The sequence below is a fragment of the Capricornis sumatraensis genome, chromosome 2, assembly GCF_032405125.1.
Source record: "Capricornis sumatraensis isolate serow.1 chromosome 2, serow.2, whole genome shotgun sequence".
NCBI classification, from domain to species: Eukaryota; Metazoa; Chordata; class Mammalia; order Artiodactyla; family Bovidae; genus Capricornis; species Capricornis sumatraensis.
The window spans coordinates 41701599-41716968 of NC_091070.1; the positions used below are offsets into that span (position 1 = coordinate 41701599).

Below are 15370 nucleotides of genomic sequence, written 5' to 3' on the forward strand. Positions count from 1 at the left end.
AAAGATACCACAGGAGAACTGGGCCTGTTACAACTTGGAGGATAGGGTTAAAGATTAAACCGTATTTCAAATCCCCTGAATTCTAATTCCATCAATTCAAACATAAGCAAAGTCTTTTTTCCAATTATATCACATGCATACATATTTGAATACAGGCACAGAAACTTGTCATTTTTATTTGGGTAACAAGAGTTTCTAAATTATGTTGAAAAATAAATCCTAATTATGACCACTCCTGTTAAAAAAAAAAAAACTCTGCACATTTTCCACAAATGATTTATGCAAAAGAGAAGAAAATACACATAGTTTTATAATATCTTAAACTTTTTTATTCCCTACCAGAGACATTGTCTTTCATTTTCTTTCAGTTTTCTACATTTTCAAGTTGCACCTGTATTTAATACTGCTTTAATCTGCTAAAGACATTAACTGATTGCTCTCCTAAATCTAAGGATTATATAGTTTTAGTATAAATATATATCACATATTTTCGTAAAATTTTGACAAAATTGAATAAGCATGCCTTGTTTTAAGTCCATGCTCCTTCCACTGTTTATAAAATCTGATTTAAAGTTCAAAAATTCTTGGTTGTCATTCTTTAGCTATAACAGTCTTCCTTCTTAACTGCCACTCACTTTTTTACATAATAACAAGCAATAGAAAAACCAAAGAAATTATCTTAATCTTAGTTCTTCCTTCGACACTATAAAATAATGTGAACTTTTAAAAATGAAACAAATACATCCAAAACTCAATACATTCAAATGAGCTGTGTCTCCTTTTAGATTATCACCTTCAAAGGCCACAGTTCATTCTCTTAACTATGCTACCACTGCTCAAAATACCTTTAAAACTCTTTGGGATTGCCTTCAAAGCCAGTTGCATATTCCTACTATTACCTCAAAGATAGATTTAATTTTTGGAAACAGTAAAAAGACATTTGGTGCCAAATAATGTTTAACTATAGAACAATCAGGGCTTCCCAGGTGGTGCTAGTGGTAAAGAATCTGCCTGCCAATACAGGAGATGCAAGAGTCACGAGTTCAATCCCTAGGTCTCCAGAAGAGCCTCTGGAGGAGCAAATGGCAACCCACTCCAGTACTCTTGCCTGGAGAATCCCATGGACAGAGGAGCCTGGCGGGCTGCAGTCCGTGGGGTCGCAAAAAGAGTTGGACATGACCGAGCACAGCACAGCACACAGAACAAAAGCTGGATAATATTTTAACAATTATGTAATCATAAAGTTAACAGTGTGTGTGACTTAAATTAGCTCTGAATGCAATTCTCAAAGAGTAAAACCCAAGAGGTTTTGAGCAATGGTAGATTGCTGGAATTAGGAAATAATTTTCCAGCATGATCACTATGCAGGGTAACATTCATTTAGCTGTCTATATTCTGGCATATTTGTTTAAAGTGAACATTCTGAGTTAGAATCTTTTAAAAAGGAGTATCATTCTTTAAAAACAAAATTATTCCTTTAAAGTATCACTGTCAAAGTTAAGTACTATGCAAGTTTTTTTGTTAGAAACTAATTCTCCTTATCAATAAAGACTACTTTCAAAAACTTGAAAGCAAATAACCAACTTATTTACTTTCAGGCTTTTAAAAATTATTAACTGAAGAACAATTTGACATTTCTAAGGTACTAAAAAACAAAACAAAAACCCCACATGTAATAAAAACACATCAAGAACCAAACTACAATTTCTGAGCTGCACTGTTTATTTTGCTGCTTGAAACCTAAGTGACAGTATGCCACTATAATTATGGGGTTTCATCTAAACCTTTACTACACTGCAGGTACAGAAATATACGGACACATTTTTGGAGAATTGACATTTTGCAAAATGCAGCAAACATTTTAATTTATACATGAGAAAAGGAAGTGTTCAAAAGGGTATGCATTTCAAGTTATTGCAGGTTATTTGTGAGAGAATTTCTGCAGGTAAAACATGTTTAAATTTAACCAACAGTAGCGTGTCAGTGTGTTTAAAATCATGACAAAAATCTTCTCTCTGGTCATGTTGCCCACGACAAATTACTATGATGTTGTATGTTTTAGGGCAAGATGTCAATACAGCATAAATCCCATGGCATTTTGGTTTTCTTCTGGAGATTAAAGCTGTTTTTTTTTTCTTGGGATAAATGCAGCAGCAAAACACAAACCAGTTGATCAAAAAAAGCACTTCTGCCATAACTCCAATAATTTTCAGGACACATCAACCGACAGTAGTTTTGCCATTCCCAGTTCTTTTAAGGGTTACATCTCTGCACTGTTGCCTTAAGTATGTCTGTAAAAGCTTGTTCTCTGTTAAGCCAGTTTACTGACTACAGCTTGGTTGAGAGAATTAAGTTGGTTGGTCCATTTATCTAGTGCAGTATATCGGGCACCACCCCTCTTCTGATGATCCAGTTCAAGCAGTTGGTTGACTTGATCAATTCGGCCATGTATAGTGCTGGAAATAAATAAAAGATGACATGTCTACAAACCATTTTCACTAAACATATCGTTTGGACTTTATAAAATAGTCACAATATCAATAAATGCAAAAACAACCCCCCACCCCTGCAGTCTACATTAAATGGTTGCAATCAGCATTAATTTAACATTCATTAGCTTATTCAAACTTTAGAAAGAAACCAGACTTCAGCTATCTTTCATCAATTTCACTGAAAGAACCAACAGACATATACTTACCCAATTAATCAAGAGTAAATGTAATATGAGAAGCTTTAAAAATAACATTTCTTGCCTTTAAGAAAGATACCATTTCCAAAGTAACAGATACCATACCTTATACTTTAAAAATGAAATAATACTACTCATTAAATAATTATCTAGCTGTATAGATGGGTCTATCAGGGGCTTCCCAGATAGCTCAGTGGTAAAGAACCCCCCTACCAATGCAGGAGACGTAAGAGACACAGGTTCAACCTCTGGGTGGGGAAGATCTCCTGGAAAAGGAAATGGCAGCCCACTACAGTATTCTTGCCTGGAGAATCCCATGGACAGAGGAGCCTGGCGGGGTACAGTCCATAGGGTTGCAAAGAGTTGGACACAACTGAAGCAATTGAGCAGGCAGGCATATAGGGTCATACACTGAATGAGAAATCTTTTGAAAAGTCATTTAGAACTTTTTCAAAGATCATGTGCTTAATATGATCATTCATTTATAAAAAGCCGTCACATACAAGTATCTCTCTCGATAGAAAACTACAGCCGAAGGGTGCCTTTTATGAAAACTCAAGAATTCAACTGCTATCTTTGCCATCATTATTCAAACTTTATGCCCTAAACATTTTGTGGAAAAAAAAATAGTCAAGTACTTACTTATCCAATATGCACTGCACCAGCAAGCTCTCCACATCAGCTACATCTATGTTTAACTCCTAAGACAAAAAACTCATTATAATTCTACGAATTAGCTTTTTAGAGGACTTTATGATTCTATATAAATATTATTTTAAATTAGTTTCTACCACTTAAAAAAGAGAAATGTTAAAACAAATTTCATTATCTCTTCAGAATACTGAGAACACAAGTCTGATAAAATTTTGCTCTGTTAACTTTAAAAGTATATTCCTACTCTAATTTTATTGTGGTTGGGGTTAACAATATACATCAATTAAGTATTTCAGCCACTACTTTCTCTCTTACAATTTTACTGAGGCTGAAGGAATCTTTAAAATGAAATGTAATGACTCCTCCTTTCTCATTTCTTTTAACTCAATTTACACCAGGAAAACAGAAAAATTCACATTAAAAGGAAAAACCTTAAGTTATGCTGTATTTTAAAAAATATTGTTACCAAGTATAACTCTTTTAAATATATATTGCATTTATAAATACAAATTATAATGAATATAAGTACCTTAGAAATAAAAGGAATATGTATTCTTGTGTAAGGCTTAATTAATTTTATAAGCACTTGTGTTCTGATGTTTCGCAAAAGCTCTGAAAGACAAAAGTTAAAATAATACATTTATATTTACTAGTTTGTGTTATCTTTATGAATCACTAGGCACACCTAAATTGTATTAATTAACTGTATCATTTATCTTCTTAAAACCTCTCTCTCTGTCTAGTGAGGGAATAAGCAATTTATGTCTAAAAACATTTGAGTTCAACAGATGTACCACAGGATTAGAGGCTCTCTTTCAAATAAGTTTTTCTTGTTTCCATCTCTCTGATTTTGCTAATGTTGTAATACTATTTGAAATACCTCTTGCATTCTTAATAACACTTCACTGCTCATCATTTCCTCTATCATTTCCTCTTTCAAGAAGCTCTAATTTATACCAACTAGTCAAGTTCCTTATTTTATGCTCTCTCATAAACTAGAATATTACATTTTATAAGGTGATTCTACAGTTTTTCCCAGTTCTTCATGTACAGTGTCCTTTTAAAAAAAAATAGGAGTTCAGGCACTAGGCTTCTGTATTTCTTTTTTATACACACAAAATATAGTATTCTCAGTTCAAATAAGAACTTTGTCTGTTGAGTGAAAGAGAAAGGAAGGTGAGGAACAAAAGAACATTACTTCCAAAGTATTCTTTGGATTTTCTTAATGCATCTGAATGAATTGTTCCAGTTATTAAAAACCCTCAAATAGCTCCATAACAGGTAGGAACACTGGAGGTATAAGTGGCTCTAGAACAGAGAGACAATTTTTATCTTTGTTAATCAAAACTTATTAAAAATCTCATACATTTGTTATTACATACCTTTTCAAAATAAGTGCATCTTAGCATTATCTATAGCAGGCTGTTTCAAGGCTTCTGTTGTCAAAAATAAATCCTAAAACTTAACTTGGAACCTAAACGTCAGTAATAAACATGCAATAATATCTAAATCAGAAGGTAAAAGTGACAGCCTCCTTTTAAATGAAATGGACATCATATAGAACTTGATTACATTAATAACATGAAATTACCTAGTGACGTCTTTAAAACAGCTTTATAATTTTAAGGAATATTTTATTCTATGACAGCATTTACAAACAAGTCTATATTTTGCAATAAACAAAAGAAAAATGCCTTAATTCCATGTAGCTCCATTAAGTATTGTTTGATAGTAGCAAAGAAAGTAACAGAATCCAGTCAGCAGAAAACATATACCTTCAATGTGTTCCCTTATGAAAGGATCATCCATGATGTTGCTGTGATTTGTTTTTAGAATCTTTTCAAATTCAGTGATGTCATTATTCTGATAGGCACTAACAAAAAAGAAAAGCATAAATTTTGTCAAACATGATGAAGTCATATTAAATCAGATAATCCGAAGAGGCTGTTTCTCAATTTTTATACGAAAAATCTAAATTACAGTTTCTGTCATGGAAATTAGAATTAAACATACACAGATCCTTCCGAAAATAAAATGAATTTTCTTTTAATGCATTTGGTTTTATAAAAGAAAGACAAATCATGTGGGGTTTTATGTTATACACAGCTAATTAAAACCTCAAAGTCTTAGTATTGTTAAGAGCTGACAAATATTTAGTAACTGTTCAATGCTTGATGCTTTTAAGTTAAACTGTGCATTTAATCTCCAAGAAACCAGGTTTCATGTATACTACTGAATGGAGGAGTCTGAATACAAAGACAGTATATCCTCTCTGAAGTTTACTCATAAATGCAGCTTCCTTAATTTTTATCTTCTAGCAAGGTACCAGCAACTGCCAAAACTTCTTAAAGGGAACATTTGATTCTCAATTCTCTTTCGCCTTAAAATTCCAGTGAACTATACGGCAGAAATATTGCTGGCAGATGGGATACACGCACAAAGTAGAGAGTGATGGACCCTGCTGCAGAAGGTCAAAGGCTGATTTATGTTCATGATTGTCTGAGGTATCTACTATCTACTCTCTGAGGCACTATGCTGTTGCTGCTAAGTCGCTTCAGTTGTGTCTGACTCTGTGTGACCCCATAGACGGCAGCCCACCAGGCTCCCCTGTCCCTGGGATTCTCCAGGCAAGAACACTGGAGTGGGTTGCCATTTCCTTCTCCAATGCATCAAAGTGAAAAGTGAAAGTGAAGTCGCTCAGTCATGTCCGACTCTTAGCGACCCCATGGACTGCAGCCCACCAGGCTCCTCCGTCCATGGGATTTTCCAGGCAAGAGTCCTGGAGTAGGGTGCCATTGCCTTCTCCCTGAAGCACTATGGGGACTGCTAAAGGTGCTGAGAAGGAAGAAGCCAACCTTCTGGAAATGGCACCACTGTCTGCTTTATATGTAACACATATCATCAGCCACTCTGCACGCCCTCTGCTGTGCTTCCATCTGTTGGGTCGCAATGTAACTTCATGTTAAGGGCAGGTGATTCAACTGCTTCAACAGGAATTATTTTCCTCTAGTCTGCTGGCAACTGACTAGGAAGATAAAATTAGGAAGCATTACTTTTCTTACCTACCCCAAATATATTATTGTAATATACTACAGAAGGAGATATTCAAATAGTGAAAGCACTTGCAGACACACAAGACACATTCTTCCACTGTTTAAGTAGCTTAAAAAAGAACCTTATACAAAATGTGGGACATCACAGGCTACTTCTTTTAAAATTTATCATTAAAATAAGTTTCAGAGTTCCAATACAAAGACTTCTCTGGAGTAAACTGAGATAAGGTCTGACAAATCAGTACTTTAATCCATTTAATGCATTTAACCAATTTAATCTGAACAAAATACTAACGTCCAGGGAAATACTTTCCTGCAATATTTCTTAAAGAGTTTTCAAGTTAAACTGTTGCTTAGAAATTTAACCTAATTTTTTTGAAGTATTATGAAATTAATCTCTAACCAAATAATCTCTTAATGTGTCCAAATGTAAATAGAATACACTGCTTGATATAAAGACAAAGAAATTGTCTTTTGAGCTTAAACAATATAATGAAATAGGCTATAAGTATATAAAATTTACATTTAGGTGACTTGTAATTTATCACCCAACAGTACTTTCTTAAATTTAAAAAAAAAAAAAAAGACTATTAAGAGAATGTCTGGTCATCTAAATTACCTACATATATCTGAAAACAAACAAAAAAACTCAACCCTGCCTCACACCCCTAACTACACTCTCCCTGTCTTAGTAAAGTCAGCTGTATAGTCTGGAGCGATGGACTTGAAACCCAGGAAGTCTCTCTCCTAGTTTTCTACAAAGGAAGCACAATAAATCATAGGCTACATTTATTCCTGGTCCAAAGAAACGTTTTTCTTGCTCACTGATTTCTTTTACAAAAATGTCTTCTTTTCTAGGCTTTTGCTTTCTTTTTTTCTTTTTTTAATATTAATTGATGATGGCAGGTTTTTCAGTATTAGCCATCATTAGTCATATCTTTCTCCACAGAAGGCAACAATAAATCCTTAGGATTCCTACCAGTATGACCCTTCTGCTGCTCCTTACATGAGAAAATTAGCTGAGGCAAATTTATTTGAGGCGATTTATCTTGTCAATTAAGCAAATATACAAGTAAGCAAACTGTCTCACAGAAAATTCTTGACTTATGTAGACCAATTCATAATTTCATTTTGGATTAAGGCAGGTAGAAACTGTAACACTGTGAAATTGTTTTAAAACCTCTATAGCTTCTTTCTACTGAGAAACAGTATGTGTATACACACACAAAGATAATGAGGAAAAAAAGCAGTAAATACTTACAAAATCTTGTGACTAATAGAAACAGTATAATCAATGAGTTCAAAAATTTTACAAACTTTCGTATACTTCAGGTCAAAATAACACATTGAGTATTAACTGAATTCTGAAAAATTCTCTCCGCTCTCTTCTTTATTCACTGCTTTAAGGTAATTTATCTTGACTGAAACACTAAATCTTACCTTACTAAATTCGTCATTGCTAGAATTTCTGGATCATTTTTGTAAGGTTTGGCCTGGTTAGGAAAAAAAAAGGATTAATTATGTATATGTACAAAGAAAGAATAACATTTATTTTCACAAGAGACAGCTGACAGAAATGAACAATTAGAGCACAAACATACCTCCTGTGAGTCAAATGGGTTTATTCCCGATTTCATTAGCATATTTGCTAAGACTAAATATTTTAAGCAAGTGGTTCGTCTTGGACTTCCCGATTCATCATAATTCTTAAAGGCTTCAAAAAAATCAGTGTGTGCCTTTTCAAATTCACCTTCTCTCAAGTGCATTTTACCACCACATTCTGTAAAGAATAAAACAGGAAAAAAGTGGACATTTTCAGTTCTATAATAATAAGACTGACCACTTCATAAAAATCAAATGAAAACTATGTCAGTAGCTTCTAGTCTTTTAATTCTATAACCTGAAGAGTACTTGCTCCCGAAGTGGACAAAGGGCACATACTGAATTCTAAAAACTAAGCTCTTCATTAAACATCAGCCAAACAAGCATTTGCAAATCTTTATCCTCAGTTGAAATAGAAAGTAATTTTATCAAAATTACAGTGAGGTGGACTTCCCTGGTGCTCCAAGTGGGTAGGAATCTGCCTGCCAATGCAGGGAACACGGGTATGATCCCTGGTCTGGGAAGATTCCACATGCTGCAGAGAAACTAAGCCCATGCTACCACAACTAGAGCCTGAGCTCTAGAGCTTGCAAGCTCCAACCGTGGAGCCCACATGCTGCCACTACTTAAGCCCAAGTGCCCAGAGCCTGTGCTCTGCAACAAGAGAAGCCCACGCACCACAATGAAGAGTAGCCCCCCACTTGCTGCAACTAGGGAAAGCACAGGCACAGCAACAAAGACCCAGAGAAACCAAAAATCATAAATAAAGATAAATAAGAATAATAAGAAATTCTCGAAACAAAACTACAATGAAGTACCAAACTCATACTAGTCAGAATGGCCATCATTAAAAAGTCTACAAATAACAAATACTGTAGATGTGGAGAAGAGAGAACCCTCCTACACTATTTTAGTTGTAAAAATAATGTTATTTTAATGTAAGTTATTACAATTAATTTAACTTGGTACAATCACTATGGAGAATAGTATGGAGGTTCCTCAGAAAACTGAAAATAGAATTACTATATATGATCCAGCAATACCACTCCTGGGCATGTATCTGGGCAAAACTATAATTCAAAAAGATATATGACCCCTATGTTGACAGCAGCACTGTTCACAATAGCCAAAACATGGGAACAACCTAAATGTACACTGACAGATGAATGGATAAAGAAGATGTGATACATATATACAGTGGAATATTAGCCATAAAAAAATAACAAAATAATGCCATTTGCTGCAACATGGATGCAACTAGAGTTTATCATACTAGGCAAAGTAAACCAGAAAGAGAAAGACAAATACCGTATGGTATCACTTATATAAAGTAAAGCCACAAATGAACCTATCTATAAAACAGATTCATTGACATAGAGAACAGACATGTGGTTGCCAAGGAGGAATGGGGGGAGGAGTCTGGGATTAATAATGCATACTATTACGTACAGAATAGATAAACAAGGTCTTATCCTATAGCACAGGGAACTATATACAATATTCTGTGATCAATCATAATTGGAAAGACTATAAAAATATGTATATATATATGTATAACTGAATCACTTTGTTATACAGCAGAAATTAACACACTGTAAATCAATAATATTTCAGTTAAAAAAATCACTAAAACAGAAGGTAATTTTATATACATTACAATTCAAGAATAGAACTTCTGATGGTGAATTTTCTATTAATAATTTACTGATATAAATTTCAAAAAGACAAAAACTCATCCTAATTCCTTACTAACTAGATCATTTCATTTGTCTTTACTACTTTGCCATTTATTTTCACTAAAATAGAGTTAATCAGTCAAAATCCAAAGACATCTTGATTATCTTCCCATAACACTGCCCAACCTTTGCAAACCAAACTTGCCTCTGATAACTCCCATGATCAATGGATGAGGGATGGCAGACTTGATGTGAAGTGACTGTTCATAGAGTGCTTTAAGTTTTTTGTTATTTTTCTGTGCTGTGTACATCTGAATTTCCAAAGCATATATTTCTAATAACTGTGTGCCTTTTTTCAGATCATCTTCTCCATCATCAGTCTAGGAAAACAAATAATGAAAATCCAGTGAAGACAGAATTCAGAGTCAACAGAGTGATTTTGGAGCTAGCCTGAGAACCTTACATTTATGATACTAATTCTGTGGGAAAATGAATTACAAATTTCAACTGGCACCTAGATTACTAAGAATATGACCTTCAATGGCCTTTGTACTTTACAGTTATTCAATAAGGAGGTGTTTTTTTTTTTAATGTACAAAAGTTGAAATGTTTTGTTTTATCCAGGAGATTATTTAGTCTTCTCCAAATCTTCACAACCACTTTAGATGCACTGATTCAATCAAAAGCACTTTGTGCCTTCAATCAAGTGCCTTCCTAGCCAGGTGCTTGGTCTACCTTGGGGAAATACAAAGTTAAATAAGCTGATGTCCTGGTCTCACAAAGTTCACAATATAGAAGACCAATATGCCAACAGATAAGTTATAAATGATAATAATTTTAGCTGAAGCACCAATGAAGTACCAAGGATGGAAGAGAAGATTAATTCTCTTGGGGGATGTCAAAGGAATAACAAAGGTGGTGACATTTGAGTTTGTCTTTGAAAGATGATCAACAGCCCATAAACACAAGCTGTGAAAACAGAATATGGTTGACAGTCAGATAATCATAAATATCAAGCACTGACATACACAAAGCCAAAACTTATTATTTATTGGGTCTTCTAACTTAAGACTTTCCTTTAGTTATCCACTAACAAAACACAACCAGACTAAAAAATATGATATGTAAGACAATCTGTATGTTCAGATTATCATGCATTTCTCCTATGCTTTAATCCAATTTACAATCCAGATAGCATTTCCCTTATGCTGCAAAATAAACCAAGCAAAAACTTCTCCAGAGGGTTTTTTTCATATTCCTTATGTATATACCGAAAGACTTTCATTCAGTTAGAAATGCCTTCTCTACGATTTTCATTTCACAAGGAACTGAATACACAGCTGTTTATGCATCAGACTAAGCCCTCCTTAAGAACGTGTAGATAAAAAACAATCCACAAATGACTGATTTGCCTTATAAACTGAAACTATTATAAAACATAAAACATTTTCATGTTTATAAAACCCAAAAAGGTAACATTATTAAATGAAAATATGTGAAGATGATTTAGAACACTTTTCTGATCAACCTTTTCCTCATTCACAGAAATAAAATATATAATTAATAGTACATAGTATGAAAAATGATAATGTTCAAAAGATTCTGTATTGGATATGGATCTGTGCATGTGCATTTTTAAAGATAGTTGGTAAAAGTTTACATGTTTTTATACATTTAAATCATTAAAATCAACCTGCAACATGGTCTTGAAAAAAAAAAGTACATGGCATTGAAAGAGCATAAAAATATTTAAAACAGCATTTCTATTTAATATTTGAACTAGTATCAAGTAATTTATTGGTCAAGACAAAAAACGAATACAAAATTACAGCTCACACTTAAAAGTTATAGAGGTGTAATATGGCTACACAAGTTTATAAGTTAAATGAAAAACTCAGTACCTCCATCTCCCTAGTCAGTGTTCAGGTGCTTGATGACATGTGGCTGATGCAACCATACTGGAAAGCACAGATACAGAATGCTTCTAACATCACATGAAGTTCTACAGGACACTGTTGTTACAGAGGATTCATACACGAAAACTAGAGTATAAAATATCTTTAAAATGTATGTCTACAACATCCTTTCTGATTTTTATAGGGTATATAACTAAATATGAAATGCTTATTATTCTTAATATTAATGACTGGTCTGTTTATTGATACCTATGCCTCATTCTTCAAAAATAAGGACTGAAATTATGATTAACAGAGGAAGTAATGTAATAGTCAGAAAAATTTAGCTTTCTGGTAACTTATTTTCCAAATTTTATTTTTTTGATGATGCTTGAAAATATCCCTAAGCAATGTTTCCAATATAATTTTTTCTTATGAAGAAATAGTAAGATAAAAAATAAAAGAAAAGCTACCTGGCAGGACTGATGTAACTGGCGTAAAATTTTTTGAAGTTTTCCATATTCCTCTCGTTCTAAATATAATTTCCCCAGCTGTAAAAAAATAAACTTATTAGAATTACAAGATTTCAACAAAAGGTACATCTTTAGAGTTTATCACGGATGCCCACCCACTCTTCAAAAGAAAAAAAAAGTAATTATTACAATTGTTACCTTTGTGTTTGTCTTAAACCACAGTCTGTCATTCTTAGCATCTTTCAAAGCTTCCAGTGTTGTTTCATAGAATTCCTGCAGTAAATCCATCTGACATAAAAAATCAGAATTCTATAATTGTAAACAGCAAATTTGTACCTGTTAATAAAGTTAATTTGAGCAAACCAAAAGTGCATCTTTGAACTTTAATATACATGATACACTAGCTGTATCTTACTGAATGTCTGTGACAGTCCACAAAATTAACAAAACCTTAGCAAAAGTATAGACCAAATTTACAAAAAATGCCAACATGTGCTTTTATGCATTTAAAATAAAACCCAGAAAACGTCTAATGCTCTAATAGTATAGGTTTGTCCTTCCAAATCTAATAACTCATTTTATGTTAGCAAAGGAAATGGCAAGCACAAGAATTGTGTGCATGCTCAGTTGCTCAGTAGTGCCCAACTCTTTGAGACCCCCTGTTTATTATGAATAGTATGTATCTTATGCACTCAACTCTTATTTGGGAACTACTATGTGGCAAACCAGAGAAGGCAATGGCAACCCACTCCAGTACTCTTGCCTGGAGAATCCCAGGGATGGGGGAGCCTGGTGGGCTGACGTCAATGGGGTCGCACAGAGTCGGACACGACTGAAGCGACTTAGCAGCAGCAGCAGCATGAAGCAAACACTAAGTAAGCTGCTGAAGAAGCAAAGAATAAGCCTCTTTCCTCAAAAATTCTTCTATAAATGTGACTAATCAATTAACTGGACTAAAATTTTTAAGTGACTGATAAACTGCTGGAGTTGAGGGGAGGGAAAACTTAAGCACAATTTTAGCTTTGTCTAACACCATCAGTTCAGAGTCTGAATATGACTTTTTTAATGGAAACTGCCATTTGTTTTGCATTATAAGCTCCTCTGTCCCCTCCTCCCACTTCTGGCTCTACCTTTGTGTGAATACCTGATTCCTACATATTTAACAGGATCAGGGGGTAAGAGGGCCATGGCAACAGGTAAGTTTGATACTTTCAGAAAAGGCTGCCTATTTATTCATGACTGTCGATTGCACAGTCAGTAAGTGCTGCCCAACTAATATCTATACTTACTTTCAAAAGACAAAAAGTTTACATATAACAGCATGAAGCAACATACAATCTTGCTGAAAATTACTTAGTTCTGCCCCCCACCATCTGACATAATATTTAAAAATAACATACAAAAAGTATTATGATGTGACATGTTTGTAAAAACTCAGGAAACATTTTTCCACTTAAGAAAAGCCCCAATATACTGGGAAGCCCTGAATTAGTGCCATGAAGTGTTAATGTTCTAAACATAGTTTTATCTTCCTCTATTTCCATTACATATATTTTATATATAAAAACAATAAACTTCAAGAAATAAAAATGACATTTAGTAGAAAAGACAGAATGAAAGACTGGTTCTGAGGTGAACATTTTTTGAGTATGAAAAGTATCAAATGTTCTGAGAAATGCTAAGTGATACAGAAAATACTTCTTGTGCTCAAATATCATGGCATAGTAAAGCTGAAACTTAGGACTATGTTGCTTAGAAGAATATGAACAAATAATCCAATTGAAATTATTTTAGCAAAAAACTAAAATCATCATTGCTTTTCTTAATAATCAAAAACTAAAATAATGAAAGCATTATCATTCATGCCCACTGTAGTATCATCATTAGCCCCTTTTTTCATCATCCACCTATCCTTTGTAGAAGCATTTATTGATTACCTAATGAGTAATGCCAACTACTGATGGCAATGAATACAGATTCTCCTCCCAAGGATCTCTATCTAATCAAATCTACACAAAGAACCTATGACTCACTGTTAGGTTATTAACAGTTCAAGAAGGCTAGCTGAAGTGCTGATGATGTTTATTAGAAACTGCATGGGAGTCTACTATAAGCCTGCAAAACCTGTGTGCAGATTATGTTAGTATCTGAAGATATTATTTGAAGAGATGAAGCTTGGGTTATTCCCTTTTAATACTATATACTATCCTGTTGCCAAGAAAATAGCATACATTATTTTAAAAGCATACTAAAATTAAAACTAGCATAACTGATTAAATAGAACTTCTAGGCCTCAAAAACAAAAAACAAAGCTCTTAAGTATAAACATACTGATAAATACCAACAGCCAAAAACAGACTCTAACCTGCTTAGAAGTAGAGATATAATCAAGAATAGAATTAATGGATTTTTCAGAATAATTTCTTGTGACAGCACTCCGAATATAGGTCAATAGTTGTTTATATCTGTTCATCATTTCTGGAAAGTTTGTCTGTGAGGGAAGAAGAATGCATTACTAGGTACATATTTACTTACTGAGATATGTACATATGATTAAGATTATAGAAATACCTATTATTACCTAATTAAAAAACAATAGTTTTTCAATAATAGAGGAACTATATATGACAGAAACACTACAAACATTTTAACTTAAATTTGAAATTACTAGATTACTCAGTAAATGAACTAAATTTATGATGTCAGCCTTTGCAAAAGTAGAATTTATAGATTTTCCAAATTTCAGATATTGTTCCTCACGGCACAATAAACATATTTATTTAAATCATAAATACTAAAATATTCATAGACCAAAAAAATAAGTAAGACCAACTTTTAAAATATTCTTTCCTGAAAATTTACTCCTTCATCAGGAAGCTCTCTAACATAGTTATGCATTTCTTTTCTCCCTATTATTGGTAAGCTCTTATAGTAAAATGTGAAAGGAAAAAAATTCCTTCAAGCCCAGGTACTCATCCCACTCTCAAGAAAAGTCCTCCCCACTTCTAAAAGGGGGAAAATCCTCCCACCTAAGGCCCTACTAAATAGTGGGTGTAGCTACAGCTGCTATTCTTTGCAGGACTATTTGCATAACTGTAGTTATTCCAGGAAACATGAAAGACCTGAGGAAATGAAGGACTATTAGTAAAATTTCCAGCATTAAATATTTTGGCAGAGGGTCTATCTTTCCTCAGAGCATATAAGTTAATTTATAGAAAACCTTGTATACTATGCAGAATTTTTAAAAGATTCTGTTGATGTGGACCATTTTAAGTCTTTATTGAATTTGTTACAATATTGCTTCTGTTTGATTGTTTGTTTGTTTGTT

The 15370-nt window shown here is 33.5% G+C and overlaps 1 protein-coding gene across 2 annotated transcripts in view; it reads right to left on the reverse strand.

Annotated features, from left to right (window-relative positions):
- Positions 1-272: 272 nt before the first annotated feature.
- The window catches only part of COPS2 (COP9 signalosome subunit 2), a 28439-nt gene continuing 13341 nt past the window's right edge, over positions 273-15370 (reverse strand). The window contains exons 4-13 of one of the 2 annotated variants that reach the window (XM_068963769.1): positions 14408-14533; positions 12241-12330; positions 12043-12120; positions 9880-10054; positions 7998-8176; positions 7837-7889; positions 5119-5216; positions 3873-3955; positions 3332-3390; positions 273-2456 (exon numbers count right to left, since the gene is read on the reverse strand). In XM_068963769.1, the coding sequence (XP_068819870.1) occupies positions 2312-2456; positions 3332-3390; positions 3873-3955; positions 5119-5216; positions 7837-7889; positions 7998-8176; positions 9880-10054; positions 12043-12120; positions 12241-12330; positions 14408-14533 (1086 nt within the window). In that variant the 3' untranslated portion in view covers positions 273-2311. Of the gene's footprint in view, positions 2457-3331; positions 3391-3872; positions 3956-5118; positions 5217-7836; positions 7890-7997; positions 8177-9879; positions 10055-12042; positions 12121-12240; positions 12352-14407; positions 14534-15370 lie in introns of both variants that reach the window. The other variant, XM_068963767.1, reaches the window with a different exon arrangement.